Source organism: Melozone crissalis, unplaced genomic scaffold, assembly GCF_028551555.1.
Source record: "Melozone crissalis strain CALT ecotype California unplaced genomic scaffold, PUWL_Pcris_2 ptg000042l_1, whole genome shotgun sequence".
NCBI classification, from domain to species: domain Eukaryota; kingdom Metazoa; phylum Chordata; class Aves; order Passeriformes; family Passerellidae; genus Melozone; species Melozone crissalis.
Genome location: NW_026535820.1, coordinates 3,643,424 through 3,670,155, shown reverse-complemented (window position 1 = coordinate 3,670,155; position 26,732 = coordinate 3,643,424). Strand labels below are relative to the sequence as shown.

Genomic DNA, 26,732 nt, shown 5'->3' with positions numbered 1-26,732 from the left:
TTCCTCCTCAAATCCTACTCTCATTCACAGAATGCTGCTTCTTAAAGAGATAATACAGCATAAAAATAACAACACGGGCACTATGCTGTTTACACCAAACATGCTCCCTTCATAGTTCCTGTTCTTTTCACTTTGGGACTGGACTGTTGAGGTTTACTCCAAACCAGACCTTATTCTGATGATTGAAGGAAGAAATGATCTTTCCTCCTTAAATACCATAAGCATTGGTATCTCACTGATAGTACTACAAACCTATGTATTTAAAAACAAAACAAGAACTTAATTCTCAGAAGCAGACCAAGGCTGAGGAAAAAAAAGGATGTAGGATGTAGGCAACAGGCAGAATAAAAGCAATTAGATTGGCAGAAGAGTCAAGATACAGCAAATAGAAAAAGAAGTATATAACAAAAAGCACCAATGTAACCTTGCTCAAAGACTAGACTTAAATACTAGACTTAAATAGTACACTTATTAGATTTAAATACTAGACTTAAATACTAGACTTTAATACTAGACTTAAATAAAAAATTCTTGTATTGTACAAAGAACAATAGGAAGGTGCCAAAAAAGAAGACCGAAAAAGAGAACGACCAAGGCTCTATCTTGTCCAAACTCATTGTGGCTCCTGTTAGATTTTAGCTGAGAAGGGGAAAGAAGCAAGAGCCGCTCTCTTTGGAGCGGGCTGACCGCACGTGCCGCCCAGCAGAGAGAGCAGGGCACGGACGGGGCCGTACCTGCTGCGCCTGGAGCCGGTGCTGCAGCTGGAGGCGCAGCTGGTTGGGCTGGTTCTGCACGATGCCGGCGGGGCGCAGGCCGGGCCGCGGCTGCATGCGCAGGGCGGCGTACCCCGGGCGCTGCCCCATGCCGTGGAAGCCGGGCTCCTGCATGGGCGCGTAGCTGCCCTGCGCCATCTGCGCCTGCGCCGCGTACTGCTGCGAGAACACCGGAGCCTTCTGCTCCAGCAGCATGCTGGACTCCTGGCTCGGGAACGTCTCGGGGTCGACAGCTTGGCTCTGCAGAAACACACCGACAACAGGAACAGTTGGTGGGACGCGGCTTTCCAGAGGATTATACGGGACTAATACAGACAGCCTGCGAAAACAACCTTCTAGGATAGGGATGTTTTGAAACGGAAAATCACATTAGCTTTCTTTAGCTCAATATAAAACTTAAAAATAAGCAGAATCGCATATTTGAGTATCAAAATATATTCATGGGGACAAATTCCTCCTCTCTCTTTTCCTTTGTTATGCTGTTTTTTTCTTTATAAAACCCCATAATCTTTCTTGTGTTCTTTACACAGACATTGCATTACTCTTCCAATGAATAAAAACCTGAAACGACAAATGCTAGATCAAAATCTGTAAATGAAGTGATGCTACCATATTTTTGCCGTTGAATCTGAAATGCATTTAAAGGTATTACAAATGAATAAGTAGATTTTTATCAGTATCTTTTAACAAAATAATGACTTCAAATAAAGATGCCTGAAACTATTACAGAAGCTAATGTGAACAGAGTGCCTAATTCTTTCAGGGCACTTTTGCACTAACTGATTATCCATTAGCATAAATAAACTAACACAATTCTGAATTCAATTCTAGATACTCCCCTAATATTTGCTCTAGCCAGAATAATTTTATAGCTTATTCCACACTGACCTTGAAAATGAAGTTAATCTAAATTTCAGTGCCCTCATGAAAGAAAGTCTTTAAGCTGCTATAAAATGTTCGAAGACTATTTTAAAAAACATGTTTTAAAATGAAGCAGTCCTCTTATCTGCGAGATCCTTTAACTGTTTCCACTGAATTATTAATTAAATAGAAACATATTTACTGCTTAGTTTGAAATAAACCATTATTAATATTTTTTTCGGTGGTGGCATTCCAAAACCTATATAATATTGCATGAAAGATTCATAGTGCAAAATTGAAGTTCACCAATAAATTCTATCTCCAGCTCTACACCTCACTGACTTCTGTGTTGTACCAAATAGGCTTGGAGATAGCTTTCTCATGTTCAAAGCAGAATTTCATTGGTCCTATTTCATATCTAAAATGCAGAGCTAGTTCACAGCTATGCTCAGGGTGCTGATGAGTGCTGGGGAATGAAATGGGTATTGCAGGTTCCTCTGAGAATATTAAGTCATTGTACAGACATATAATGATTTTGGAAATAAAATTCTGATGCCAGAAATGTCAGGAACTAACTTTTACTCAAAATACTTTCATTTTTACCACTTTTTTTTTTTGCACCATATTAGACTGAAACAGGCAAGAACCATGTGGAAGTCAACAAAAATAACTGTGGGGAAGAATGGATGAAAAAGCAAAGAACAAAGTGTAGCAAGCATGCTCGAAATGTGAAAAAAAAATTACAGTTTAAGTGCTTGGAATGGAATCAGCTGCCTCAGATAAATCTCATCCCTTAACACACACTAATCAACTAAGGAAAAAACCATGGGTGAATTTATACATCTCAGGTTTGCTAATCCAAAAGCTTGTTGCCCCCATCACACTCAACTCTTGATCCTGCTCCCCTGGCTCCCAGGTCTTCATGCTCTTATTTTCCTCTTTCCTATATTCTGTTGCTGGCCATGATCTTACCTTTTGTCCCCCTACAGCTGTTCCTCTGACCACTGTTTTTTTGTTTTGGTCAGTTTAGTTGCATAAAGCAGGTCAGAAGAAAGAGATCTAGGTGAGGGAGGTGGCAGGGGAGAGGAAGGAAGACTAAACCAGGGGCTGAGAGAACGTTTTCAGGTGACACTGAGCCATTAAATGGACCACTATCCTAGCTTGCAAGAAGTGTTTTTAACTTCTTCAACTCCACCTTGACAACATATTTTATAAAAGCAATATCTAATATATGCAAAATACCATGTCCAGTATACCTGGCTCACTAGCTCTGGTATTCCTAGAGCCCTGTCGATTTCTTCTAAACCATCAAAATTCCTTAATGCCATGTAAAGCTGATCCAGGAGAGCACCCTCATCACTTGGTGACTCTGATGAAGGATGATTACACAAGAGATCATCTGGTGAGCTGCCAAACGGTTGCCTGTGAAAACATGAACACAGGGTTGGTAAACAGCTGCTGGAAAACATGAAATAATATCAGAGGACTAGTACTCAAACTGAACTAACAAGTAGAGACAGAAATTATTTTAATTGCTGCCAATTTTGGTTAGAAAGTTATTCTGGTGGAAGTTATGCTACCCAAAGAAATAACTAAATGATTAATGCCTGTCAAGGCCTGACAAGCAGGAAAGCCCAATAAAGGTAGCCTAAGTGCTGACTGCATATTACAGGGTCAACAGAGGAACTGAGAAGTCAGTATGGAATATAATCACCGAAGACAAAAGGATAAATAACTTCTGAAAGTTTTAAAACTAGTTGCAACTATTTTTAAAACTAGTTCTAACTTTGAATGTCTCATGTCACATCAAGTATACTACCACAAGTAGTACTCATTTCCATAGACTCTCCCCTTAGCTGGTTTTCTGTCAGGCTAAACAAACAAAAGAGGTCACAGATGGGTCCATGGATTGTCTGAGCTCTCAAAAACTGAACATCTGGAAGAGCTGGGCAGAAGCTGAGGGAGCAGGGAGAAAAGGACATTCCCCTTTTTGCTTGCAGCAAAACACTGCATCAGCTTACCCCAAATGCACACTTGGGTATCAGTTTATACACTTGGTTATGTGCCTTGGAAAGGCATCAGCAAGAACTTGGGTACTGTCAGGCAGCATGTGATGACTCTATAAATCCTGCTTACCTCACCCCTGAATTTGTATGCGAAGCACACTTGCAGTTACAAAGGCAGAATAAAGGTTTGTTATAAACCCAAAGGACAAAACTTCCTGAGAAACAAACTAAATCTGAAATAACACCTTATCTGCAGCCAAATGACAGGTTTTTGTTCTGCAGTTCACACACCTGCCCTGCTTCACGCACGCTACCACAGAACTGCAACAGAAAATAAAGAGAGCAGAGCATTCTGCAGGCAAGGGCAGCTACAATATGCACATCCCACAAGAATCCCATCCCAGATAATTACTCAGAGACAACAAAAGCTGTCACCCATGGAGGGAGGAAGAGCACTGTATGTGAACCCTTTTTACATGTCTGTTTAGAAAAAACAAAGAAACATGTTTGTGTATTTAGTTTCCATAATGAGATATATGGTTGCCATGGAAGTCTAATCTCCATGTCGAAGCTGAGCAGGAGAGCTGCATCGTCAGGCTGCACACTGAATGAACTCAGTGTGGCAGGCAGGAAAACTAATAAAAATATATTCTTTTTAATTGGATCCCAGACAGTAAAAAAAATAAATAGGAAGGATGTATGACACACCTTTAAAACATTGCAAAGTATTAATCAAACTCATACATAGAGAAATTTTTCTAACTCTCATAGATGAAATTATAAATCAGCAAAAAGGAAAGAGGAAAAAAATTCCTTTGATTAAAATTGCTTACAAACTCTAAAGATAACTTCTAAGAAGGGTTCTATTATATGGAAAAACAGTTGATGAGGCTAGCAAAAAACCCTCCGATATTGCAAATGAGCGTGAACACACACGATAAAGAAAACTAAAACATTTGTCAAATCCTCTATATTAAGAAATGACAATTGCTTGCAATTTCTCCATTTCTTTTATATACCCCAATGAAAATTTTAATTTTTAATTTAAGAATTATTTTTACTCATTTAATACATGGCAACCATCAGATTATAAAAATAGCCATCTTGGAGATTAATAAAGCAAGAAATGGCAGCATGAACTGATTAATCGTCTCTGGTTGGGGTGTAAATGATCAAAATATTGGTACTTCCAGATGCAACGCAATGGCAATTTTTTTCACCATTTTCAGCTATAAGGAAATTACTATATGGAAATAAGGAAATTATTCAGTTGTAAGGAAATTGTGACAAATGCAAAGGTAAAAAAATGGAAGAATTAACTGCCTGGCTTGCTGACCAGACATGACCCTGTATTTTCTTTTAAGGTGTAGTTTTTGAAGTGAATAATTCAGTTATACAAACACTGCATTTTGCATATGCTGACTGAGGGAAACACCAGGAAACATCTTGAAAAGCATGGAATATAACAAAGAAAATGCCACATATATTTATGGCTAATATTTTCAGGTATCCAAATGAAAATTAAAGAGAATGTAGTCAGAAGATAAACTTTTTTTCAAACATACTTTTTTTCCAAATGTATCCACCTAATTTTCTTTTCAGTGATCCCTCAATTTACTACTTACACAATTGAAAATATTTCAACGTTTTGCACTTGCTTGTCCATTTTGCCTTCCTTAGACATTCCACATATACACAGTCTCTCTAAAATAAGCTGCAGACCTTTTGGAGAAGACATGGCTCTTTTTTAAGAAATGTAAGCTGCTTATAACAGTTGTGCCATCACTTAAAAGTCTTGATGATGAATGAAGTTATGAATACATTACATATGAATTAATGAGTTGTGACCAAACTGCAGTTCTGACTACCTGAGGAGGAGCTAACTTCAGGAAGAGGTAGCCTTCCTTTCACTTCATCTTTCCTTCCTCCTCTTTTACAGAATTTAGGTCAATTAAAAGAACCCAAACAAAACATAATTAACCATGTCCTATATCACTTAAAATGCTAAAATGCTACCCTGCTGCAGGAAGGAACAGATATTATGACTACACAGTCATGACTAGTACTACTGGCACTCTTCCACATTTAGTGTTAAGTGTAATTGTTAACAACAAGAACAGCAAAATCAGACAGTATCATGTCCACATTAATGCTCCAGAGGTGAAAAATGGTGCAACTATAACTCAAGTGCTGGCAGCATTCACTGTGATACAGAACTTTCAACTCATTCAGCACATTACATGGTAAAGCGAGCATTTATAAATATTATTGGAACACACATACATTTCGTGAGCACAAAATAATACAACAACTAAATTGATGTACATTTGGTGATGTTCTATGCAGAACTTTCTTTCCATGAGAGGTGTAAATTAAAGGCCTGCAAAATCTCTCTGTGTTCTGATGTGACACCAAGACTCACCTGTTCTGATTACCAAAAGTTGCCTGTTCTATAGGCAAGATGCTGTCTGGCCACGGTGCAGTCTGATTTGGAGGCGCCTGCTGTTGGCTATACTGAGGTCCTCCCATGTTCATTTCCAATTCAGATGGCCCTAATCAAGAAAAAACAACCATATAACTTTTCTGAAGAGAAGCTACTTGCATGTTAGTTCTTAAAATTGAGTTACCTATGTTATGGTAAAAGTAAACTAAAGCATTAAGACTTCAGCAATATTACACTTACAAGCAATATTATTCCTTTGTTAAAATTTGCTTTTAAATTTTGAGAAAGTACGAGTATTCTGAAAGTGGTTCAAAATTATAAAATAGCAGATACAACATCATAGATGCAAAAATGAATAACACAAGCATAAGAAAAAGACTCTACATAGAGTCAGTATTATAATGCACTTGCTTTAAAAGTGACCGAGAACAGTTATCTTGCCACAGCATTTGGTTTAAAAAAACTCCACAGTCTTTAGTGAACCAAAGCAACTTCGTGTCCTCTTTCTCTGGCCACACAACTGTGGAGCTACAGAGTAGCAGGAAGTGTCCATCTCAAAACATGTTCAAATTCGGCATTTTAGACACCTTCTTTCCCAGATCCACAGGAAAATTTCACTGTGAAGTATGGCTCTTATCAAATCTCTAAATGAATGGAGGATTTCTTACTTTCCTTTTTTTCTCCTGCTTCATCTTTAACAATCCAGCGTGCGCCAGAAGGAACAGCTCCAGGTGTGACTTACCCATATTCATGACCTGAGATGGAAGCATCTGCCTTGGGCCAGGCTGGCTGCTGGGTCTCAGGGGGATGCTGCCCGTGGGGTTGCGGATCATGCCTGCTTGCACGGGCCGGTTCATGGCGCCGGCCGTGGGCGCGCAGCTCACCCTCACGGCAGGGGCCTGGCTGCCCCAGTCTCCGGAGGCCATGGCAGGCCGAGGGGCACTGCCACCAATCATTCCTGTGCAAAAGCCAAACACACTCAGCCACCAGCACATGATCACAACAGCCTTAGCACCACTGCTGCCTGAGGAGCTGCATTCTCAGCAATACCAATGCAGTAGTTTCACTCAAAGCACTCGGTACCACCACAGCTGCCCATCCAGATGTGCAAAGCTGCAGAATGATGCCTTACACTGCTTACTTGAGGGACTGGAGACTGTGATACATCTTACAAGAGGAAGACTCTTTTATCATTTCCGAAATGCTGCTCGGGGTAAGTGTTCCCACATGTGGTCTGCGACAGGTGCTGAGGGTCTGTGGATGGCCTGAACTTCCTTCCTCAGGAAATGAATCACGTTTGCTGATGGGTGTCAGTGCTTTACTTTCCAAGCGCTAAGTGAGAATGGGGACTTGAGTAACAACGTGCTAACACTAAACACACAAATTAGAAGGATTGAGTATCAATTTGTGTTCTGCAAACATCTTTTGGCGACTTCTTTCACTTGGAGCCCAGAGCTTTCAGAGCTTCAAGGCTCACCCAGATAATCTCAGACGAATGCTCAGTGCAGGGAAATTACTCACAGGAACTTTCCGATAGATGCTGAAGCCCATTACCGTTATTATAGGGGAAGTCCTCCCACATCTACTGTAAACAACTGATACGTTTTATTTACACTTGGAATATACAGAATACTACACTGACAGTAGCCAAAAAGCCTCAAGCAAAACCAAACACAAAAATCCCCAAGGCCCAAAGGTGGCAGTCACAGTTATACATTTCAATTTTATACCAGTCAAGAGAGTAGATAAAACACTGATTTCAGGTTGGACTAGTGGTTCAGATTGGTTTTTTCAGTTGCATTATGCAAAATCCCTAAATGAATACTAAATGCCACACAAACAACTATTACTTAACAGTTCAAATATTTGGTGACATATAACCAGAGAAAAACCCTGTGAAGAGTTTCAGCTGCTGTACAAAATTTGCTTTAGTGTTACATCCTCAGGTTCAGCCCATTTGTGTACATATTCTATCAGATGAAAGATGTGCTGTGCTAGAGCAAGGCAGGGACACAATAATATTCTTAACTTGTATACATAAGATGAATCCTCTAACATGTATACAGAACATGAAAGTAAGAGGACACTTGAAAGAATGCAAGTTAATCTCTAAACCGCTTAAATAAAATATTTCAGCCTTTGGCTGCATGTCTCTTTTAATACTGATGCCAGTGAAATACACAAATTTGACACCAAATAGCCAGCTGAGAGGATTTACAATGCCCATTTATTTACTCAGAGCTCTTACAGTGGTTGATGCACACTTGCACAATCTCAGATTATGCACTAGTTGAAATAAATCCATCAGCCAGACTTTCCTTGTCAAACAGGCTATATGTTTCTTCATTATTAGGTGACCATGTTGTTAATTGCAACATCTGATGGCTCTCAAAAAGGAGCTAAGGCTACTAAGTGAAGAATAATTGAGGGCAAAGCCAACAGCATAAGGGCAACAGTATTGCCCATGATTTTGTTTTGAAAGACTCATCTCTATAGGTAGGTAAAAAGCAGTGCATAAAAGGCAGGAATAAAAATATGCAGACAGAGAGACAGAGAAATTCTAAATAAATATGCCAATTCATAACATCCCACAAAACAGACTTCATGGAGAGTAATAATCTGCACTGGTATTAACCCAAATGTTAAGTTGCACATGCTATAGCCTGTTACTCAAGTATATTTGAAAAAAAAAAAAGGAAAATCATCTTACCTGCACTGCTGTTGCCCAAAGTTCCTTGACTTCCTATCATCCCTTCATTCCTGCCCATCAGTCCTGGCTGAGGTATCACTGAGTAGGGGCTACTCGTTCTTATGGGTGGGAAAGATCCTGCACCTGTTGGGTTCTGCAGTGTTATGTCAAGTGGTAAATTCTGGTTTGGTAATAACCTGCCCAGTTGCCCTGCTCGTGGGTTATTAAAAGCTAGACAGGAGGAGCAAAGAAAAAAAAAGCAAAGTTAAAAGAATGGAAACTTCACTAGGTTAAAAAAAAAAAAAAAAAGAACCTAGACACAATTAAAGCTCTTGGGCTCAGCTATTAAATGTTGCATAATTTACTCACTCCATATCTGTCTGAGAAACATCCCTTCTTGACATTTAAATATAAATTTCAAAATGGAACATTCTGACACTAAACACAAACCAGACATGATGTATATTTAAAAATCTTTAAATTATGCTAGTTAACTGACAGAAGAGCCACTACAGCACAATATACCACTATGTGATGTGCATACTACTGTCAATTAATCTTATACCTAGTAGGACTGTAATTGCATGCAGATGCCATCCTGAGGCAGATTGTTAGGAATTATCTCAGTTTGGAGAGTTTTCCAGCACAAGCTAAGCCCCTGAAAAAATTTTCAAAATTAAGGACAGACTGACCTTATACTGGATCCCACAGCCCCATTTTAACACGTTCCTCTTAATTATTTGGGCTTAACATTTTTTGTCATTAATAAAAATAAATACTTCTGTGATTCAGCAACAACTATAAACCAGCCCAGAATCAGAGCTGTGCCACCATAATATTCTGGTAAAAAAGAACCATCCTTGATGGTTACTGTCACCTTCATGTAAATACTTTCTTCTGGCTTGTGCCTTTAAAATCAGCCTCTGCAAATAAAACACCAGACTGCCTCAGCAAAGTGAGTTTCTGACTGTGACTGGCAAGCATCTGGCTCAGCTGGTCTTTGGGCAATGTTCCAATGCATGAAAGCATCCTCTGTGTGCTCAACTAGTTCTCAAACATGAATCAAACACTGACCTTGTAGCTTTGATTCCACTTCCAATCATACCCATGAAATACATGCAAGTAAATTAAACATTTTTGTGAAAATATTATTTGCAATACTTTCTGATAGCTTCCCCTAGAAGAGGCACTTCTGCATTTTTGTGTTCATCACATTACTGAGAAGTTAAATTAATACTTTCTTATTTTAGACTGAAGAAGTGCTACTTTTGAATCTGAAAACTTAGATGAGGTTTAGCAAGTTTATTAAAATGCAGAGAAATATCTCACAACAGAGGTCTTTGGCTTTTATTTTGTAAAACTAGACTACAGGAACTCATTGTATTTTTGTTTTAATGTTAGTTTTCTGCCAGGTATATTTGCCTATATGTGTGTACAGAAAATATATCACATCACATACGCCTAACTTCTAACCATGAGATTTAAGTTTTGTCTTGTCTGCCTGTTCAACTAAGCAAACAAAACTTACTTATGAAGCAAAAATTACTTTTTCAAGATTAGGGGTATCACAAAGTCTAAAGACTGAAGCAAAATTAAACTTCAGTGACAGTTTCAGAACAGTGTGCTCCAGAAGTTTGACACATCACATAGATAAATGAGTTATTTTATGTGCAGCTTTGCCAGCCTCAACTAATATTACAAAAAGGAATTCTGGAAACGTGGCACAAAATAACAACACAGCTGATGAGCTGTGCTGGTGCTTAGATCACATCACCTCCTGCTTATTCTACTCTTTGTCAGGATGGGACTGAAGGAGGCTCTCTATCCCCCATATAACAGACTCTAGCAATTTGGCAGATCTAGCAGCCTTTCTATTTTTCAACAGGCAAAACTATTTGTCTGTTAAAAATAAATGCAATTCATTAAAACCTGTAAAATTAAAGTTGGTTATTTCATCAGAAAAAAACAACCATAAAAAACCCCAAATCACTTTTGGAATTGTATATGATTTGACATTCATTCTACATTCTTTTTTTGTGAGCAATATGAGAGACCCCTCATTTTTTCTATGGACCTGTTTTCTGTGTGCCCTTCTACTGAACATAAGGCACAAGTTCCTAGGGGAATCAGGCACAGACACAAGAGTAAGTTGGGGGAAAATATTTTAGGGTTTTAATTTAAATTGGAAACAGGATGCTGCTTTTACAGAACTGCTGCTAAGCATGAAGCCACTCTCATTTACAGTCATACTGTTACTGTACTGCCAGTAGCTTTAAAAGCAGATTTAAAGCTAGGCTACCCCTAGAAAACCAAAAGGCTGGAAGGACAAACAGATCTTACTTCAGGAACAATATGCTGAAGACTTCACATGCACAGAGACTGCCTTCTGAACTTTTGAGGTGCTGCTGTTAGTACCTCTATACTCATAAAAGCAAGTACATTAAACCCAAGCATCCTTCTCTGAGCAACATGGATAACAAGTGATAACTTAAGAATCTAAAGTGGCCTCAATATGAATTTACATACTAGTATTCATTGATAGAATAGTAGTATTTATGTAAACATTTCTAAGTAATTTGAGTGTATTTGAAAGTGGCTCAGCGTTAGTTTTTTATTATCAGAATGACTAAAAATACTATCTAAACCCTATGTTCTATAAGAAAAAAACCCAGAGCACATCTAATGAAGTAAACAGATGCGGCCATCCCAGCAAACAGGAGCAAAAAATGAAGCAGTGTTTTTTTATGCTATTGCATTCAACATTAGTACTTGATAAGACTCTTGTCTTGCTTGCTTTCCAGTATATTATGATGGCAAACCAATGTTTCAATGCTGATTTGTAAGCCGATTAATAAGGTTAAGGAAAGCCGTCAGCTGGAAGTGACTCAACTAAAAGCCACAATCTCAAATTAAAGTTGGGCATTCTTAATCTTCTGTCCTTCTATTAATCTTGTGGTTTTAGAAGAAGACTCTCCTTCATGCTTAGAAAAGCTGCCAGGAAGGAACGGCCTGCATCGCAAGAAGATGCACGCGCTCTCCGTGCCAAAGCCCTCCCAACAGCAGTGTCACTTGTCACCCCAGGAGGGGATGTTTGATTTGAGGGCACCCCAGAAAACGTCTCTGGAGACACACACTTCCAGGCTGTGTGAGCTAGACACGGCTCCCGTGTGCCTGGAGCGGGGAGGACCGCAGATGGCGCTCTGTCACCACACAACACTGCCCAGGACCGCGAGCTGCCCAGTTCCTCCTGGCTGACCCTGACCGGGGCACCTCGATCCCGCACCGGGGGTTCCCCAGCCGTGTGTACATGAGCGGGGTGCACTCACTGCTCTGTGAAATCCTCATTGCTGGTTTCTGGGTGGCCACTGCCGCGCCGGGGCTGCTGTCACTGGTGAGCTGCATGAGGTCATTGATGATGGCTTGCTTGTCCACCGAGCCCGCTGGCACGCCTGGGCGGCTGTCTGGGAAAAGCTGTGGTAACTGGCTGTTCTGCAGGTCATCCAGAATCTCTTCCAGGTTATCCAGCTCGCTGCCTGGCTGCAAGAAACAACACACAAACCCCAGTACAGGTCGCTGCTCGCCTGCTGTTGGCCAAGCCGGGCAGCCCCCAGTGTCACGCCCCAGCGGCCTCCGATGTGTCTGGCAACAGGCCTGATGTGGAGGATGCTCACAAACCTGTTCGAAGGGGACTGGGAAGGCTTCCCAGGGCTTTTCCCTTGCTTCTGGGGAGCCCAGAGTGGCACTGGCACCCTTCAGAAGTCCTGCTGGGGACTTATGATTCCATTGATTCCATACCTTGGGCAGCAGGAGGATTCCTGCCTGTGCACTCTGTGATCAGTGCTGACAGCAGGGATAACAGGAGAGCCAGGAGTGCTGAAGATGGGGGTTTATGTAAGCATAACTTCTATTTCTTTCAAGACAGTTGTAGTCTCTTTATGACTTGATTAAAAGCATACAATCAGAAAGTTACTTTATGGCTATATCAATTCCCCATATGCCTTTTCTTTGTTATATTCCAAACCTGAACGCTGAGTAACTCTACAGAGGTTAACTGGCAAGATATATATATATAGGATTGGGAATTTATTATACTCCCAACTTCCCAAATCATTGAAAATAACTTCTCTAGAGTATGACAAGAGAAATCTACATCTACATACGAATTTACATTTAAATTCAGTAGAAAATGAATGAAATAAAGATGGGAGAAAAATTAAGTTCATCTTACACTAACATAATTACTTACTTGCTGTTTTTCTTATATATATTGATTTTCACTGATACTCTCTTTTGTCAGCTTCTCTGTCTAAAACCTCTTAGAATTAAAATAATTTTCTGACTGAAATGTGGTAGTCATTGCAATTATATTCTCCAATCCTAAACTCTTGATAAGGGTAAGACTTGGATAATAATTAAGAACAGGGTGTCCAGTTTCAGTTTACTACCATCTTGAGCAGTGAATATATCATAGCAGTATTTATAACAAATATCTACTCAAAATCAGTGTCTTCATTAGGAAATGTGCAATGCCAGAGGAGAGGCAGAGTGAGCAGCCACCCATGAAGGATGGGGAACTGAGAAATAACACCACAAACATGCAGAACTGAAATACAATTCTTCCTCGGTTTTTTTTTTGTCCTTCCCCACATCATGAACTTCTTACTGAGAGCAATCTTAGGCCAAAGATCACAGGATACTGTAGAAATACCTGAGATGGCTTTAAATACCTACTGAGGTTCTCCCAGGCTAGCTAGGAAACACTGCACATTAGTCTGTACAGAACCCCTGCCACCACATGTAGCCTGCTCCTTGGAAGTCCAGCTATTTATTCAAAGGTAGCTAAAATGCCCCAAGGTTACACTGCTAAGTGCTTTTTTTGGGTGACTGACTGTAAATAATGATGGTGCTATTTTTTATTATTTCTACATCATGTCCTAGTCATATAAATTGTAGTATACGGTGCAAAAGAGGAGGGAATTCACTCCATCAAAAGGCAGCATGTGGATGATCTAGAGGCTGGTGTTATTGGCAAAATGGTAGGAAATCAGAGAATCAGAGGACTGGAAGAAATTTAAAGCCTCCAGGCAAAATCAGTGTATGCTATTCCCTATGGAAGTTCATACAGTTGCTTGTTAAAGACATCCAGAGACAGAAAATCCACAGCTTCCCTGGAGAATTGGTTTCAGCACTCTGCCATCCTTGCTACTCTTGTATTTCTTTTATCAGTCTCAATGCAAAATCTCTCACACAGATATTTCGACCATTTTTTCCAATCCTATTTTGAAACTGGAGAACATACTGTGCTACCCTTTCTTTTTCTAACTTTTTCTGTATTTGAAAACATGTGCCCTTTTGTGTTTTAAGCTGAAATGAACAATCTCAACTTGTGAATTTTCTTCAGCAAATAACCTGTTTTTTAGGCCTCTCATTACTGTTGCAGCTCTTGTGGATTGCTTTCACTTGATCCACACTTTTGCTGAAGCCATGTCCAAGACAGGACTTAAAATGAAGCCTTATAGCTGCTGAGTAAAGCAGAAAATTTTCTCTACACATAGTATGCTTCGATGGCATATTCCAGAAAAGCATGTGATTCTTTTAATTACATGACATTCACTGTCTCTCACTCATCTTGTCATCACTATGATCCCTAGAACAGCTCTGAAAAACTCCTATTTAGTCACTTCTCCCCTCATATTAAAAAAAAACCCAAAAACTGAGAAACTATTCTTGACTAATGATAATAAATAGCATTTATTCACCCTGAATGTTCTAATATTTTCTATCTATATCTCTTCATTGCAGCTGAATCTGAACTGTGTCCTCCAGGGTGTTTGCAGACACATTCAAGTGCCACACTCAGCTTTACCAAGCTCCATTGTCACATCAGGTCATTTAGGTCAACTAAAACACTGAGCAGCTCTAGATGCTGCACGAGTCCTGCAGCATCTCCATTTTGACAGTGAATCCTTCAATAACCACTGTGTGTGGAGGGATTTCCAAACAGCTTCCTCACCACTCACAGCAGTTTCATCTTGACCATGCACCTCTACCCTGCCATAAGGAAAAGGGCCTTACTCAAATCTAAACACCTTGACACACTATTTCTATTATTCCAACAATTCTGCTACTTTCTTGCTGAAGAAAAACAGGTTGGCTGGTCCAAGATTACCTGTTCCTGACAAATCCCTCTGATGAGGATCCCACTGCTTTCCAGGCAATTACAAGCAGCTGGGTGGACCCAGCACATCAGTAGAAAAGGCTGAGCCAGGAGGAATCAAAAGTGATTATATGAAGCCTAAATCACTGCACGGACAGGTGATAAGCAGATTCAAAAAGGTGCTCCAAGAGACAGTCATGAGTGATGTTTACAGGAGCTGCATTTGAGCGATGGCAGATCTGCTACAAGAAGAGCGCAAGAGCCAAGAGAAGAGACTGATACAGAGCACCATAAATTATAGAAGGATGATTCAGTACTCTTTGGGGGAATTAAGACACATGGCCTTCATTACATGGATCTGAGACAACAGCAAAGGGAAGTTTTATACGTTGCAGGGGGGTTTTTTTGGTTGGTTTTATGTGGGATTTTGTGTCATCTTTTCTTTTAGCATTCTGGCTACTGCAATTCTTTGTTCAAGCACTAGATACATATATTTAAAAACAACCTCAAAACCAAACCTAAAAAAACACCAATGAAGAACATATTGATCCAAATGTGTCAGAAAACTGCACTCCCTAAGATGTTTCTAATTCCTCTCAGAAGTAGCAAAGAAAGGGCAAATACAATAGATGTATTACAACAACCCAAATACATACTTCTCCCTTTTTGCTGAATAATCAATATTAAATACTTAAACTTTATTTTTTATAAGGGTTCTCCACTGCTACAAAAATTCCAAGAGATTTGGAATTAACACCAACTTATGATGTTATCCTAAGTCTTTCCAGACTCACCCTCAAATGGCACCATATGTGCAGAAACTAGCATTAAAATATTTACTTGGCTAGATTCAAGGGATTTTTCTTTTAGTTATAGTCTATATTTATTTTGTTAATGGCCTAAATTGAATTATATGTAAATAGAAGGCACACCCTAAGCTCCCAGTGAAACAATTATTTGTCAGGAATTAAAAAAAACAAAACCACCTGATAAAGTGCTAAGCATCACAAGAAAGTTCTTGTGTGGGTATTTCCACTATGTCTAAGTAATGCAATTATGACCATCTCTGTAGAAGTTGAGCACTAAGTGCCAGAAAGTGTAAGACAATTCTCAGGGATATTTTTGCATTTGAAAAAGTACTTATTTTTTACTGTCATATAGAGAAACACAGATTAAACTTAAGAGCTTACAGAAGCTGTACTGAAAAGCAGCTGCACCTCAATATGAAGTTTGTTTCACAGAAGTTGCTGTTTCAAAGCCCAGCTTCCATGGATTGTGAAGGACTGGATAAGACACTCAAGCCTCCGGAAATCTCCTTCCTGCCATGGGCATTGCCCACAGCTTGCACTGTGACCCTCTATTCTAAGGACTTACAACAGGATGTTTTTTGGTGGGGACACAACTTGAAACTACATCTGATTTGCATAAATTTGAAGTTTAGCTCATCTTCTGCCTCAGAAGTACAGGCAAAGAATTTGACCATAAGAGGCAAGTGAAACCAAATCCCTGCTCCAAACTGGCAATAAATCAAAGGATTATAAGAAGAAGGGAAAAGGAAATTAGAAGTGGAACCAATACAGTATTTTTCTCCCTGGTAACTGCAATAAACATAAAATTGGCTAGAAATCCTAATAAATTATCAAGCTATTCTATGACTAACATTTGAAAGCAGAACTCTAATTGAAAGGCATTCAGAAAATGGAATCCCCATTCTAAGGTTTTGATAGAATTTCAAGAAGAAACAACTGTTCCTCATGAACTTAATGGATTCTGGACTATTAAACCAGAAATAGGTTTTTTAAAGATGAGTGGCATGTGTAGAGAAAATATGCTGGTATTGGGAAGACACTGGTTTCCACATGAAGCATGAATACAGCATAGTTGATAAAATATGTGAGGAACACCAGAGTAGTTTATGAGTTTTAGGACAAGAATGTACATACTTGAGATGATTTCTGGAACAGCATTTGTGCAGACTGTTGCATTGCAAAGTCCCTGTCAAACAGCCTGTCTTTATGGTCTACTGAACAAAAAAGAGGAGAGTACACTTGTGGAGATTAGGATTTCATTCCACGCTCCCCCAGGTGATTTCTCAGAGAACAAGCTACTTTAGCAAGGCCATATCTAACATTGTTCATGATGTTTCTCTGATGTTCCCCTGTACTTTCACTCTCCTTCCCCTCCAAGCTGTCAGGCAGTCCTTGCCACATCTGACCACCTCCTGACCACTCCAGGGGCTGCTCCTGGCAGTGGACAGTCAGGGAGAGCAGGAGAAGGCAGGTTTACTGCTGAGGGACGCTCTCTTCCCCTTCCATCAGTGCTGAGCCATATGAGAACTTGTGCTCGATAGCAACAGCCCTACCATGGTTGGTGCTGGAGGAAAAACCCCACTGAGTGTCCCCAGCAGGTCCCTCTCTCATCCCCTCCCCTACAGCTCCTGTAACTGGAACAGCAACCAGCCTAATAAAGCCTGATAACCATCATCCCACCAAGGAAGGGAAAAAGGTACAGCAGGGCTGGAAATATTCTCTGCCATTTGAGAAAGGCTTCCTGTCAGTCGCTGCTCTCTGCAGAAGAGTATGTTTAAACACACTACCTAGAAGACTGCTATTTTTAGTGCAGTGGTGCACTTCAAAGCATTTCCTGCTCAGAAAGTCACACCAAAAGTAAAAGGAGAAAATGCAAGGGCTCTGTTGCCTCCCAACACACTGATCTCCCTTGTAGAGGCCATCCCACTGCTGCTCTGCTGCAGTTTCCAGAGAAACTGCACACTCCAGTGACTAATTACTTAAAAATACAACATTCCTCAGGGAGGACAAGTTTTAAATAAACCTGCAAAATAGGTAACACAAGCACATGGCTAATTTTTACATATGGGAGGAAAAAGGAGGGGGAAGGATGCAGGAGGATGGAAGAATTTAGCTCAAGAATCTGTGTTCTAGTCTTGTACTAAATAGTTCCAGCTTTGATCTAAATTTAGGCAATGAGCACTTCCTGTGGGAGACCATCTTCCAAAGCTGAAGAGTTTTGATGCTAAATATTTTCAGTGATTTTATAATTGGGGTAAAGTGATTATTTGTTTAAAGGCCTGGCCTTCAGACAGTTCAGAACACTTACACTGTTCTGAATTTCCCACCATTTCCTCTCCTTCTCCACGCTGGACTTCTGTTTCTTCAGCTCCAGGTTTCACTACATTTTAAGTGGGTTTTAAAGTTCTGTTTACAACCAACAGGAGCAACAAAAGCCCTTCTGTCATTATCCAGCAGTCTTCCATCACAGTGACAAGACTGGCTGCTCCATACCTTGGAGCTGAGGAAGGCCTCACCACTTTATCACAGCTCCTGCACTGCTCTGTGGTTTTCTGAGCAAGCCCAACTCCCAGACCTTTCTGTACCTCCGGTTCTCTCTCTCCTGGGACACAAATTCTGTCTTCAAACTTTAAGAAAAGGCAATACATCCACAGCCCACACTTCAACCCCCTCAAATCCCTCCCCAGCCTCAGAAACATAAAACCTAAAAATAAAAAATGAATGGACCATTCACTTTACGAAGTTCATCATTCAGAAGACCTGATTTTCAACTGCTTGAGGTTGGCAGTGCTTGTAGAGACTGAAGTCTCTTTCTTGAAAGCTGGTTTTATAGTTAGTCTCATGTTTACATTTAGGGTGAGACACAAGTTGCCTATGAAAAAGTAAAGCAGCTAGTTTAAACTGTTCACCTGTGCTACCACTTGTCAATGGGAATACCAGTAAAGAACAGCTTACCTCATCTGTTTTAGACACACATTAGGATAAGATAAGGAAAAAAAAAGTCCTGGAGTATTTTTCTGTGTTTCCATCAGCAATAAAAGGAGTTTGTAGGAGTGCCTTGGACTAGACAACAAAGTTCTAGAGGGGATAGAACCTGGTCTCTGAGAACTGGTTTGTAAGCTAAACTGTTTCTTGTGTACTCCACAGAGATCATGAAAGAGGAAATTTTAATTATTTTGGAAATTTAATTCTCAGGGAACAAACTATCTGAAGGCCATGATTTTGATCTATGGAGGAAGGGCATACAGTTTTTGCGATTACCAAATTTTACATTCTTGTTGAGTAACTAATTTTGGAGGATTGAAGATCTGTGCTTTCAATCTAGTACTGACTTCAATGTGTAGCATCTGAACTAGGAACTGAAATCTATCAGACATGTTAAAAATACGCCATTCTTGCTAGTTTCCCTATGAAATTCTTGATTTCTGTATTTTTATAGCCTAATGAACCATCAGTTCTCAAAGAGAATCTACACCCTACCTCTACAAACACTAGAAAATACAGGCTTATATTGAAAACCAAACTCACATCCAGGCTTGAGGATAAATCAGTGCAAATTCCAGTGAGGAGAAATTAGTACAATTTGGCTTGGTTCCTCCTGAAGTGTGGGAAGGATTGAAAAACCACAATTGCTCCTACATAGTGGCAATAGTTGCCAAATTTTGTTGAAACAAAAGCAGCAAAGTAACCTTAGGAGTTGCCTGGATAACTGAGATTTTAACAATGCTGCATCTACACTGCAGTGACACATTTGGCCTCTGTTTTGTGGTTATAACCACTGTTGAAAGAACTGTCTACTAGTTACAGACTGCCAAAAGGGCAAATAAAAAAATAATAATCCAATGTTGTGTCTTAGGGCTAAGAAAATGTCATCTAACCCTCCTCAGTCTCACAATACAATACAGAAAATATAAACAAGAATGTTTTTATGCATACATAATAAAAAGATACAATGGGTTAAAAAATAAACAAGCTCAAACCTAGTCTACACATCAGAAAATATACAAAATTTTTAAAATTAAGGATATGGCTGTGAATGAGATGTATAAACATTTGTATTGTATATGATCTGATCATGATTTACAAACTAAGGCTTCACATACAGGGCTGCCTGGGGACTAATGACCAGCTGGGAGATTTGATAGTGTAGGACAAATCTAAGGATCATTAACTCCAGCTAGTTATAACCTTCCCAGAAAATGCTTTATACTAAAATTGATATTGTAATTACCCATTTTATAAATAATACCAACAGTAATACTGAAGTAGCAGATTGCTTTCACTGTGTCCCTTCTTCTTGCAAAGCTCAGAAAACTGGAGCACTCTGGGTGATGTAGACCTGCTGCTTTTGGAAAGTGAATTCTGCATCAAAGCCAGTGTGACGTAACACTTCTTAGCATAGGTCCCAACAATACACCATTTATTATTGTGTTGGGCAGCACAGCAACAAGGGATCTTGCACAGAAAGCAAAGAAATTCTGAATGTAAAATTCAATGCAGATAACCTTGCATGAGGAGACATGATCCCTGCACTGAACAATTAATCTTTCACAGAAACTTGAGGCTGAATATAAAGAATTTTTAAGGTTACAAGAAAATCCCATCAAATCCTCCAGACTGCCACAGAAGTCTATTTGCTTTGATTTTAATTTGCAGGTCAAGCATAACATGAAGACCAGTAATGCAAAGTTGTTATCAGTCCTTTCAAACAACTGTTCTTGAGCATGAACCTGTTTTCCATGGCAGGAGTGTAGCTGCTATGCTGGGCTAGGTCAAGGACCCATTTAGCAAGCACAACAGCAGTTCAACCTCAGCCTGTGGGAAAAGATGTCAATTAGGCAGCACTAACCAAGAGTCACGAGTATTTTCTCTTTGCCTGACTACCATCTGGGAAAGGCACCCTGCATTAGCCATCTCCTCCCAGGCAGAGCCTGTGCTTTTACACAGTGTGATCATCACCAGCTGGGAAACTGAGTGAAGACTGGATTTCAAAAGACAGGTAACAGCCTCCTGAAGTGCCAAGATGCTACTCTTAGTGTAAGTCAGATGGCAGGAATGCAGGCCTGGAACAAGTCATTCAGACATAATGCAAAAATTAGCTTACCTGTTCATTAGGCTCAAAGCTTATCTCTTCTTTTTCCGTCCTCATCGCTATTAACTTTGTGCTACCGGAAGGGTCTGTCTTACTGTCCAACCGCTCCAGTTTTGGGGGTATGTCTGGTAAACCAATATCTTTAGTATCATCTTTATCTAGCAAGTAGCGAAGTAGTGCATTATTATTCTTCTTAGGACTCGCTGGCTCCTGTTTAACAGTCACCTCTGAACCAGGAGCTGTGCTACTGGACTCCTGGTTCAGTTCTTTGCCTGTGGCCTCTGCTGTGAGCTTGGCCAAATCTACAGGAGAACTACTGTCCTGCAATAGTCTGTGCAAAATTTTATGCTTCTCCTTGAGCGAGGTTCCATGTGCTGAACCAGACCCAGGCAACCCTCCCGTGGAGTCCTTGCTAATGTCTCCCATGGTACTGGACAAAGGTGAAGGCTCCATCTGATCTGATTTGGTGGTCAGCAACTGTAAGAGCTTTGTCTGGCTTTTTCCATCGTGCAGTTTATTCTGTCCATCAGGTCTCTCACCACTGACAACCGGTGGCATGTTGCTATCGCTGCTGTCTTTCTGCTCTCCTGAATGGCAGCTGCTCTCTGCTTGTCCAGTTGTACCTTCTGATTGCTCCCCATATATTCCAAAGCAGTCTTTAGAGTCCAGGCTTCCCATCTTGCTTAGCTGGGGAGGATTCATATTCACAGGGGAATTTTGTAAATTTCCCATTTTTAGGTCAGGTGAAGCCAACGACGATCCTAGAGAAACGCCGTGGCCCTCGCTGAGGGCCTGAAGTGCGTTCAGGGAACTGTTGGTGTAGTTATGGCTATTTCCTGTGCTGCTGCAGACTCCCACAGGTGAATGCAAGCTTCCTGCAGGGGAGAACTGACTGGGTGGGATGCGAGGACTTCCTGCCACTCCAGGGCTCACGCGATGCCTTGGGGAAAGCATAGAATTTGGCTGCCCTGGGTTCATGCCGGGGCTGCTTTGAGAGGGGCTATTCATTTTTAGTGCATAGTTACTACCCTGAGGAGTGGATGCTTGTATGCTTGACACATGGTTCATTCCCCCTGAACCACCAAACCTGCCTGCTGGCATGCCCACTTGCTCCTTTGGGCCATTTATGGCAAAATTTATATTGCTACTGATGGTCATATCCTGACCTGGGTTCCCACTGCACATGGCCTGATGGGCAGGGCTGCTGGAACTAATTGGGTTCAATATCTTCCCCATTCCTTGTCCAGTCAAATCCTGATTCATTCCACAGACATTCTGCTCTCTATGTGGCAAGAGGAAGAAAAACAGCCCGTTAGCTAAATGACAGTGGCCAACTTGCAATTACATTACGGAAAAAGAAGCAAAACCCCAAACCTCACTTTAAAATAACACAAAACCTCTACAATCAAAAACAAATCAACAATTTGACAAAAGTGATATGCAACTCTCAACATGGCTGAACATTAACAGTATGGTTTTTCAGTACCTCATTAGAAAACAATGAAAGAGAGGAAAAACAAAATTAAACCTCATTTAAATTACAGTCATTAGAAACGCTGATAGGTTACAATTTCACACTCCCTTTAATGTATCTCTCTACAATTTGGCAAGAGCTAACTTCTAGAACTGAAAGAAATCTCATCTGAAACATATGACCCAACAAATACATGTTTTACAAGACAGCTGCGGACAGCTGTTTGCTGGAGTTTTGAATTTCTCTAAGTTAGCCCCACCACAAGGCTGGAGTGGGCTATTTGCCCACCAAGTTCATAGTGAAAAGAAAGTTGAAAAAGTCACATTTTTACACTGCCAGAGTATTTCAATACTGCTCCAAAACAGCCTGTGAGCCAAGGGAACTACTGGATACTTGTTCAGAATGAGAACAGTCTGTTAGCAATCCAGTCCTGCACAGGCATTTAGGAAAAGGGGAGAAGAAAAACAACAAACCACACACACAGAAGCTGAAACTTGTATTTTAGAGATGTAAGCCTCAAGACAGAAGAAAGAGAAGAGAGAGACACACACACACACACACAGAGAAAAAGCTCTTGTGAGAGCACCTGAAGGTCACTTTTCTTTTCCTCGGTAGATTTTAATTAGTTTGTAGGAGGTTGTAATACACTTTTTACTCTGTGCTAAAACTTAAATTGGGAAAATCAGATATATTCCCAAATGCTAAAAGCTACAAAAGAGACAGAGCCAAGTAGGTTAGGAAGGAAAAAAAATGAGATTCTGACAAAAAAAATCAAATCAACTCCAGACTTCCAAAACCAAATATAAATGGAACATTCCTAATATGCATTCTCCATGAGACAAAAACCATTCCTATTTGCACAGTATAAGTAAGTGCAGATAAACCTTCAGTTTTGCTAAAGTGTGAGTAGCAAAATAATTGAAAAATACAGAGCAGTGAATCTTATTCTGTATTGGTTACCTTAGGTATAAAGGCAAAGGTGAAAAACATTAACTATAAAAAAAGGGGTATTTTTAATACCTTATTACAAATACAGTAGTACCAGCACTCTGCTTTAAAAAGTGCAAGAAAATTTATGAGTACCATTTAAAAATTATCAGTGCTTGCTTTTTAAAATTTAAGATTTGGCATTTAATAAAATATTAGGATTATTCAGCAATCCAAAGAAAACAAATTGCAGACAGCTTTTAGCCAGATCAATCTACAATTTCTATAAAATGGTTTCAGTTATAAGTATATTTAGCATTGTTTTCTTCCTCTCAAGAAAAATGATACAGAGGACTGGGAATAAAGCCTGAAACAAAATCTGGTACAAATACACCAGGACGTGCAATGACTTAATAAAAATTGTATGTTAAAGTTCTGATGTCAGTGATTGCTCAATACTGACTTTAGCATATTATTGTCTCTACTTTTTGAAAAAAAACCCAAACTAACAGTAGTGACACTGCTTAGAACTGGACATATGAGAGCCACTAAGCCAAGCACCAGAAAAGACAAGGCACAAAGGGAATCAAAGAATTAAGTAACGCTTTGTCTAAAATGCGGTTCTAATACTCATAACATGTTTTTTAAAGAAGAACCAGAACCAATAACAGAATATGAACTACAAGAATTCTAAGCTTTCTAGATTTAATCACTATTGAAAAGTTTCTTGTATCTACTATGCAAAATACAGGAAATTAAAATACTGAAAATAAGAACATGGCATTGAAAATCCAGCATGCCATTTTCAAATTCTGAAACAATCTTACAGTCTTTTCCTGCTGCAAGCATTGATTTCAAAATCTTACTTGGTTTCCGTGATATCAGTTCTGGGTCAACAGAAATCTATCAGCCTTAAACAATCTATTTGCTTTGGCAACCTTGTGCTTTGCATGACTCTCAGCAGAGTGTGGACGCAAGGAAGTATAGGTGGCCTTTGAGTCACAGTAAAATGTATTGTGTTGGGGAATATAAGTGGCCTTGCCAGTTCTAGTTATTCTAAATGAGCCACAGCTGTGAAGTCCTTAGTTGGGCAGTAGCTGTGGCTCGTGAAGGTTACTAGGATAAAAGGGGGTGGGTTGAGAGCCCCGATGAAGCCACAAGGAACTGCACTGCTGAGAAGAGCAGCATGGTAGAAAACCACTCAGAAGGTATGGACTTTAGAAATATAATAACAACAGTATGCTTACAACAAGGAAGTGGCCAGGATTACCTGTGAAGCATATGCAAGGAGATGACAAGCTGAGGTTCACTGGTCGTCTGAGAGCGGATGAGCTTGCTCTTGGTTTGGGCAGAGACGATGGTGCCGTCCGACAGGGAAAAGCGATAAACGGGGCTGAAGGCCAGCCCCTGCCTCAGCACTGCAGGCAAGCACAACAACAACACAGGTAAGCTAATGGCACACTGTTCAGCTGCTCAACATCTCATGCTTAGCACTGATACCCAGATGTGGTGCTAATTAAGCAAAATAAATAAAAATAACATTTTGAAAATAAATAGATGTGTACAAAAAAAAAAGGATCCCGCATGCTGTAGGGCGATCAAATGAAAATCTGTAAGGAGTGACAGCAATAACAGGAAGATACTATGAAACAGAATGTATTCCAGGAGCAGACAGGAAGCTCTTGATGTCCATTTCACTTTTCATCAAATATGTGTCTAATTCCTTTTGTTCCTCAAACACTTTTTCACTGTACCATTAGACCATGATGATTTGATACAAATGTCCTTAGTTTTTAGATCATGTTTCCATTAGCCTGTATATTCTCCTCCTTATTGCCTGACTAAATTGTCTTGCAACAGTTACTCTCACTACTTCTTTAATTTAAAAAATGCATAAACTCTTACCTAAGAACAATTAGAAATGAGAAATGGAAAGAGAAATTATTACTTTTAAAAGAACAAATACAAAATATATATGGCTAAAAAATTACAAATAAAATTACCTAAATTAAAACTGGGGCTCTGCTACCCTTTCTCAGTGTTGATTGCATTTCAGGTTTGGGGTTTACTTCACTGTACACATTCTGCAGCCCTTTAAGTTTTTAATGTAAATCTGGACTTAAATTCAGTTTTTTAACTTCCATACACCTCTGTGACACTTCTTTAATGAAATATTAAAACATGTTATGGAAAAGCACATCTCCCAAACATTTATTCTACTGTTCACTCTCTGCCATCAATGAAACAAGTGTGGTCCCTTAAAATTTCTAGTCCAAAAGCAATCACATTAGGATTGCAGACATGAGAGAAGTAAAATACTCCAAAAATTTTCATATACTCATTTAGGGAAAAAATAGGAACGAAGCACTACAAATACATTTAGCCTCTTATTTTTTCATACATCTATATTTTCTGTGGGGTTCTGTCTCTCTCTTTTTTATTTTATTCTTTTTAAATTAATATTATCATGTGATCTTCATTTCATTGCTAGTCTTTTAATATTTCCTGTTGTAATAAAATGATGTGGTTTTCCAAGTGTGGCCTTTATTTTTCTGGTCTACAGAGCTAGCACATTTTCAGCCTTGCAAGACTGGTTACGATTGCTTTCCTTCCCTGTCCCCCACTGTTATATATTGTTCTGCAAGGTTGCAAAGTATTATCTAGGCAGTGAGAAAACAGGAAGCACAATTTAAACAACCAGAAGGGGTTTTTCAGAGCAAAAATGTAACGAAAAACAAAAACCTACAACAGTGAAACAATACAAAACAAAATTTCACTGTTAGGTATGTCATTGTTTCAGTTTAACCTCTGGGCACCAGAAGGTCCAAAGCTCTTAACTTTAGCATATACCACATCAGGAAATTCCAGTACTCAATGCCAACAGGATACAAGTGAAATCTCTACTTAAATCATTTTCCAAACTAATTCTTTAAGCAAACAAGAATGTTTCCATATTCCTCTTGAGGAAATGCTATTTTTCTGACCGTGGCCAATAAAAACTTACCATATATTCTGCATTTTACACTGAGAGATAATTTTAAAGCATATTTTTTATTGTTTATCAAGCTAATGCTGGATTTTTTTCACACTGTAATGCTGGACTACATGTAGGAGAGCATTACTTTCTTTGTGTCCATTCTCAAACCACAATGACTTGAAAACTGCAAGCACAAAGATGCTCCAGCCCAAGATATGACTTGTTTTTCTTCCCCATACTGCAGGTCAGGGGAGCAAAATATTTCAGCCATTATTCCTCTTCAGTGCTGTATCATTTGTAGGGAAGTTATTTCAGAGGTTTTCCCTCCTCTTACCACTCACTCTTTTCATTTTGACAAGAAGAAAAGAGCCCTCTCATTTAGATTAATTCTACAACTTACATGATGATCCTAAGCCACAACTGCAAAATGATACAGTGTAAACACCAAAACACTTATATTTTCACCACTTCATAGAAAGCTTAAGAAAGGACTCATTCAACCTTAGGACTCAAGGTAGTAGCTG

At 39.6% G+C, this 26,732-nt stretch overlaps 1 protein-coding gene across 4 annotated transcripts in view; it reads right to left on the bottom strand.

Annotated features, from left to right (window-relative positions):
- NCOA2 (nuclear receptor coactivator 2) overlaps positions 1-26,732 on the bottom strand; it is a 189,056-nt gene that overhangs the window by 16,647 nt on the left and 145,677 nt on the right. For all 4 annotated transcript variants that reach the window (XM_054284633.1, XM_054284634.1, XM_054284635.1 and 1 more), the window contains 8 exons: positions 24,502-24,649; positions 20,843-22,112; positions 12,099-12,309; positions 8,794-9,003; positions 6,826-7,041; positions 6,063-6,192; positions 2,891-3,056; positions 735-1,013 (listed from right to left, as the gene is read on the bottom strand). In XM_054284633.1, the coding sequence (XP_054140608.1) occupies positions 735-1,013; positions 2,891-3,056; positions 6,063-6,192; positions 6,826-7,041; positions 8,794-9,003; positions 12,099-12,309; positions 20,843-22,112; positions 24,502-24,649 (2,630 nt within the window). The remainder of the gene's footprint in view (positions 1-734; positions 1,014-2,890; positions 3,057-6,062; positions 6,193-6,825; positions 7,042-8,793; positions 9,004-12,098; positions 12,310-20,842; positions 22,113-24,501; positions 24,650-26,732) is intronic.